The sequence below is a fragment of the Sinocyclocheilus anshuiensis genome, unplaced genomic scaffold (genome assembly GCF_001515605.1).
Source record: "Sinocyclocheilus anshuiensis isolate Anshui unplaced genomic scaffold, SAMN03320099.WGS_v1.1 scaffold1444, whole genome shotgun sequence".
In the NCBI taxonomy this organism is placed as follows: domain Eukaryota; kingdom Metazoa; phylum Chordata; class Actinopteri; order Cypriniformes; family Cyprinidae; genus Sinocyclocheilus; species Sinocyclocheilus anshuiensis.
The window spans coordinates 23610-30781 of record NW_015546092.1 but is presented as its reverse complement, the minus strand read 5'-3'; the positions used below and the strand labels follow the sequence as shown (position 1 = coordinate 30781).

General features: G+C 37.5%; 1 protein-coding gene across 1 annotated transcript in view; it reads right to left on the bottom strand.

The window, feature by feature from the left end:
• LOC107700098 (vang-like protein 1) overlaps positions 1–7172 on the bottom strand; it is a 46895-nt gene that overhangs the window by 17231 nt on the left and 22492 nt on the right. Inside the window, exons 4-5 of the mRNA XM_016501621.1 lie at positions 3745–4176; positions 2853–3028 (exon numbers count right to left, since the gene is read on the bottom strand). Of these exons, the coding sequence (XP_016357107.1) occupies positions 2853–3028; positions 3745–4176 (608 nt within the window). The remainder of the gene's footprint in view (positions 1–2852; positions 3029–3744; positions 4177–7172) is intronic.

Sequence of the window (7172 nt, the reverse complement as noted above, 5' to 3'; positions counted from 1 at the left end):
GGGCGGTAATGCTCAGAAATTCAGCGGGAGCGGGCTTAAGAAAACTGTCCCACTCAGGTCTCTAGGCTGCGCGTCAACACACACGTTTTTTTTTCGGGCTCCCCCATCTCCACCCCCAATCATTAGTGCCGCTTGTTCGGTCTTTGACAGAACATATAGGACAATTTTTAAATGGCGCCATAAACAAAATTTATTTCAAATTTAATTCAAGAACTTTCAAGGACCTATGTTTGTTTTCAAGTACTTTCCAGGCCTTGAATTCATATGTCTGAAATTCAAGTACTTTCAAGAAGCGTGGGAACCCTGATAATTTAATACAACGGACTTTCATTTTATGGAGAATAAAACTGAGACCATTCATCTTCTTTTGTGCTCGACAGAAGAAAGAAATGCACATAAGTTTGATTCTTGATTGCTTTTTTCCAAATTTCTGCACAATCTTGTTCTCAAATATTTTGACCCTCAATGACCCCACCATATAATGGAGAGAGATTACAATGGAAACGAGACGTCATAACAACAACCTGGAGCAATGACTGAATCTAGCTTGGGGTGTGAGTGCACAGAAAACAGTGCGTAAGTGCTGAATAAAGTTCTCTTTTGTGCTTGAACAGATTAAAATCATTTGAATGCTTATACTGACAAGACTTAAAAAACACTGGCATTAACTTCCGTGACAAGTCAAAAATAAAGTTTTCGAAAAGAATTGCAGGAATTGTGCCACTCGTCTTTTCTCCCTCTTTCTCAATTTTTAAGCCTTATCTAATAGTGTAAAACGTAATGTCTACCTGTTGTGTTAATTTATACTGGACATAAAAAAATATATAAAAAAAGATTTTATACATCTATTAAATATCTTCCTAAATGTTAATCTGCTGGCATGATGTTCTTTCCTAACTAGCAATGAGCTTCATTAGCTTAAAATGTCCACCCTGTTTAACTGCATTATAAAAATGTCATGTAACAGGGTGGACAATTTTCCAAGAATGTGAAATATTTGGTCAGGATTATTAGGTCATACTAGCCTGAGCTTGATGACATCATGTATACAATACTCCAAACACTCCCACAGCAGCGAGCTCTCTATGGTCATTGTCTCTTTCATGGGCTTTCTCAAAATTAATTTTGCAAAATGGCAATGCAATATGTAAAATTGCAATGTATTTCTGTATTAAATGTACATTTTCCTATATATATGTACAACATTTAGTGCAAAATGAAAATGAAAATTCAATTATATAATTTACACTTGCTATTTCCTACACTAGTTTTAATATGTAAATCAAAAACATATTTTAATGGTTTATAAGTAGCAAAATTAAAATGTACTACCCAAATTGATGAGATTGTTTAATGTGTCCAAGCAAAAACTGTAGCAAAATTATTCTTAAAATGCTGTTTTTCCTAGATGCATTTAGACTTACGTGTAGGACACTTGGGATTACATTTCCATCATAATACCGCCTGATAATTTTAGCATAATGCAGAGAGAATTTCAAAACGCATTCTGAGCCAAAGTTGCAGCAAAAGGGTAGCAAAATGCTGATTTAAATTTTTCTTTTCTTTTTCTTAAATGCACTGACACTTAAGACGTTTAAATTGGATTTTCATTAAATACCCATGATACATGTAGTTTAAGTCAATCGTTACATCAAGGTGGGGCTCGGCAACAGGACGCACAATAGGTCAATATTTACCATGAACCAAACGCTTTTCACCTGCCTCAAGATCTCTTACTGCCTACACTACGATTGATGCATGAGATCAAACAGACAGTGCAATTCTACACTTATTTACCTATTTGCCACCATACCTTATATTTTTAATTCTTCTCTTTTAATCCATAATAGATCGCGCGTCCCGAGGCACCTAAAGCATCGCGCCTGCCTCAACATCTCACTGTTTGCACGCCGAGTGATTCAGGTAAGCAAATAGTGTACTTCTACATTTAATTACCACCTTACCTTATATTTAATTCCTCTCTTTTAATCCGTAATATAGCGCGTGTTCCATGGCACCTAAATGTCACGCGCCTGCCACAAGATCTCGCACTGTTTTCAGCCACCGGACACTGCGATTGATGCCCGTGATTTTGAAGTTATTTCACCTTGGCTGTGGCATGTTCTGTGACAGCTGCTCCTAGATCTGACTGGTTAAGTGCCATCTGGGGCAAGCAGAGTAGCAGTAGCACAATTTTCTGTATGGTCACATGCATCAATTGGAGTGTAAACAATGAGAAATCTTGAGGCATGCGCAACGCTTAGGTGCCACGTGACGTGCGCTCCATTATGGGATAGAAGAGAGGAATTTATTCCTGTGATCAAAGCTAAATTTTCAGTATCATTACTCCAGTCTTCAGTGTCACATGATCCTTCAGAAATCATTCTAATATGCTTTTCAAGAAAACATTTTTAGGGCATTGTTTTTGTATTGTTGATTGTTGTATTGGAGTAATGATGCTAAAAATTCAGCTTTGAAATCACAGGAATAAATTACATTTTAAAATATATACAAATAGACAGCAGTTATTTAAAATAGTAAAAATACTTCACAATATTACTGCTTTTGCTGTATTTTGGGTCAAATAAATTCAGGCTTGGTGAGCAGAAGAGAATTCTTTAAAAATCTTACTGTTCAAAAACTTTTGATTGGTAGTGTATAAAGCGTTAAAATGTTTTTAATTTGCATATGATCAATTTGCACTAAACGTTGCACATATGTTTGGGAAAATGAAATTTAAATACAGAAATACATTGCCATTTTACATATTGCATTGCCATTTTGCATATTATATTTCAAAATTAATTTTTCATAACTACATAAATCTAGCAGTTTATTGACAGTGTTCTAACCTGAGTTGACCCAAGTTATAGTGTTGTGTTGCTCCATCTGTGGAGCGTGTGACACAGAGAGAGAAGAACGGCTGTAACTGTCTGAGCTCCAGCAGCACGATGGCCAGGTAGTGGATAAAGAGCAGAGCGTCCACTAGTGAAACTGCATACTGCACAATCCCTTGGTAGTCCTCATCCTGGAACAGATAGAGAGACTGTCAGTGACTGTTTCATAAAGTAGGGTAATATGAGAATTAGCTGGTACATAACATTACTGGAAATGTTAACATGTTGCTATTTTAAAGTAACAAAGTAGAGGGAATTGGGACTAGTACTCACACAGAGATGTTTTTGGAGAATGGGCCATGCTAATTAGCTTAATATTTTTAGTGTTGGTGCAGTTAAGCCCAAAGTACACTTCTGTTTTACATGTAAAAGCAGCTACACTGCTTGTCTTTTTTCAGTCAGCCACATATTTTAACTGTAGGTGATTTTATTATTATTTAAACCTCCACATCTTCTCATATTTAAAGTTCATCCCTGACTGAGATTTATATCAAAGTTTAAAGTAATGGAGCAACAGGATTAAAGATAATATATCTAAAGTGCAATTTAAATCCAGGTTAAAAATGACCTCGATTTAATCTAAATTTAAGCTTAATCCTCATTACTGCAACTGACCCTTAGTCACAAATATGACTCCGAAGTTAGTGTTAGAGTTAGTCTGTTTTGGACACCACTGACTTTGTATGGACAAAATAGCTGAATTAAAACATTCTTCAAAATATCTTACTTTTTGTTGTGCAGAAGAATATAAAGGTTTCATAAAGGTTTGAATGACAGGAGGATGAGTAAATGATTACAGAATTTTCATTTTTTGGAATAAGGCAAGTAGGCACACCATTAGCCTCACCTGTGAGTCCAGGATGCGTACTCCATAAAACAACCAATAGGAAAGCACAAACAATAGCACCAATGTGGCTAGTAAGGCTCGAAAGACGAAGATTCTTGGCAAACCAGCCCTGGGTGGCCTGAAGAATAGAGCCCACACTGCCAACAATAAAATCAGCAGTTTAAATGCCACAGATATAAAGAGACCTTCACAGGCCGTTCCACAGGCTGTCAGTCTATCAGCCCAGAGGAGGTGAGGCAGGATAAGGAAGGCAAGTGGAGTAAGAAAAACCACAAGTCCCAGGATGACAGACAGAGCCACATTTAGATAATGTTTGCAGTCCAAGCCCACGCTGTCGTCGAGGGATTTGCTGATGCGAACAATGTCCTCCTGAGATAGAGAGTGTTCTGAGGTGCCAGTGACAGCTGTCGTAGTCTCACCCCAGTTATCATCCTGGAAAGAAAGAGGGATGAGGGCACGGGGAAATAGAGAGAGATTAGACTCAAGTCAAGTGCATAGTTCAGCATCATTAGCGCATAAGGAGGGGGTAACCAATAGGACGTGACAGATTTGAGCAAGAGAGATTAATAAACAAGGTGAATCCTCCTTCAACTATTGGCACTTTTGGCCTTGTGGACTTTAGGTACATTTGCCCAAAATACCATTTCCACACTTGCATGTCATCCCTGTTGAATAAACCAGCATATGTTGGTTAGGTATGTTTTGAAACATGGCTGCTGGTTTGCGGTGGTTTAAGCTGGTCCTTAGCTGACCATAAACTGTTTTAAGCTGGACATGTGCTGGTCCTAAGCTGGTCCTGAGCAGGAGCTAGTTGTTTAGGACTAGGGCTGCACGATAAATCGAAAGCACGTGATGGAGATTTACAACTAATCACAGAACCGGCTTTTTACTGACGAGATGCGCATGACAAGCGCATGCGATTTATCATGCAACAGCTTAGGACCAGCACATGACCAGCTCAGGACCATCTTAAACAGCTCAAGACCAGCTTAAACCAGCTCAAACCAGCAACCATGCTTCAAAACATACCTAACCAGCATATGCTGTTTTTTTCAACAGGGATGGAAACGATGGCTATGGAATTTTTGGAACAAAAAGGCAACTGTTTCTGTCTTGCCAAGGCTAATAAAGAATTAATGTTTTCTGATTTTGGACAAGAAAAATATAATAAAGAAAAATTAATGATGAAAACATTGTAAAAAGTTTCCAAGTCATTTTAATGTACTCTTTATATAGGAAAATGATAAGTTAATAAAAATCTACCTCTGGGGCATAAAAAGTGTCCCAAGTTGAAGAGACTCCGATGTATTGATTTACTTTGTTCTTGCAGCAATCCTTAACCATAACATAGTCTGTTTTAGTCAGTTTTAAGCTGTACAGGAAGCCAAACGCTCAAGCACTATGAGCACTGCAATACTGAGCTGGGGAGTGTATCCTGTACAACGTCGTAACACTCTGCTTAAACCACTGTGATGATGCACTGCTGGACAAATTATCTGGACAAGACTGTTTCCCGAAATCATAGTAACATGGTCACAATATTTAAACCCACTGAACTGGTTCCGCCAATAGTAAAGCAACATAAAGTAGTGTTGCAGTGATCTTCAGGATTACCAGAAACTTCCAAGCAAGTGTGTTGGAGCTAAATTCTTCAAGAGATGTAGTCCTCCAGGAGAAGGACTGGACACCCCTGTCTTTGAGTTTTTGTGTGTATCTGACAATAATTTACTCAAGTGAAATGGTGAAATGCTGGTGAAGTGACTCTCACAGCAGCTCTGGAGATGAAGTTCATGTGTTCATGCCCTCATATAGTGAGATGACAGACGAGCGTCACACATGCTTGATACTGAGACACACACAACATGCTTCAAATTTACGTAGCAGTAATTTGTGCTTCAATATTCACGGATACTAGTTCATATTGGGATTTAAATTTGATTAATTGTACTTTTAATTTATTAATGCAAAATTTGCTGCATTCTTTGACATTTAAAAGATATCATCAAATCAAACAAAAAAGATAAAAGCACTATAATCAAACTGCTTCTAGAAGCAAAAACATTGACATAAATGTCATAAACAGAATCGTGTTCTAGCTTAGCTACTGGATCATAGCTTTGTTTACTTTTCCTCCTTGCTGAGTATAATATAAACAGCCTACATTTATGAGATCACATCAGCACACGCTGAACCCAGAAAGAGTCACTGAAGCATTCAGCGCCTCAGGCTAAAGTGATAGCGGTGTGGTGAATAGAGGAGTGCAAGGGAAACTGAGAATGGTTGTCTGTGTATTCAAATATGCTCAGACAGAGAGATCTGAAATTAGCATGTTGGATTAAATAGTCTGAGGAGAGCAATGTAATTCAGAATTAATGATATAAAATTAATTATCTGTGAATACGTAGGACAAGAGGTTTGGATGGATGTGATGGAAAATCCATGGCTGTCAGGTAAGGCAGCAGACACATGACTGTTAACCAATTACAAGGACTTTATGAAAGGTTTTGTAGAATGCATAGGTGAGTAACAGAATAACAAAGAGTAGAATACAGTAAAAACAAACAATAAATAAGTCAACACCTTATTGAACAGCTAATCAATTTAGCTTTATTATCTTTCTATAATCATTTAATGTATTATCTGTTTATCTATTATAGATCTTAACTATTTTAAAAAGATGTGTAAGGGAGCATTTCTAACAGTACAAGGAAGTGCATTCCATAGCCTGATATAAATTTGATGAGCTGATGTAAATGTAGGTATCATCAGCAGAAAAGTGATACCCTAAATCATATTTCTTAACAATTTGCCCTAGGAAGCATAAAAATAATAAAAAGCACAAGACAGATCCCTGAGGGACACTATGGCAGATCTGTTTTCCAGGACAACAAACTGGGAAGTGCTGTGGACGGACTCTTTTGACGAGAGATGCAGGAATTTATTTGGTGCATCGCTCACAGTACATGGGTATTTCCTTAGCCGTTGAGTGTACATTGGTTATATACTCATTATTGAGATGGATGGTGGGATTAAATGAGTGCACTCGATAATAGATAGAGCAGGATGTATAAAGCAGGATTCCATAAAGGGATGAAGTGATATGGAAAGATGAGATATGGGGAGGGAGAAAGAGTGCCAGGCTTGAGACATTTGAGATAAAATGTGTATTAATATAACATCTATAACTAGAGTACTGTAACATGAAGAGGAAACTATATAGTGCGTCTGGGGTTGAGAGACACATTAACATGGTTTCCACAAGAACTGCAGAGTATCCCGACTAGACCACTGGGAGCATATGGACTGAGAGCATTAAAGTTTGTAGAACAATATTTTAGTTTTGGCCTGCAGGCCAAGATTTTCAAAGACCCTTTTTCACAGTCAGTTTTATTTCAATATCAATGTTGACTTTTAAGGATATATATATC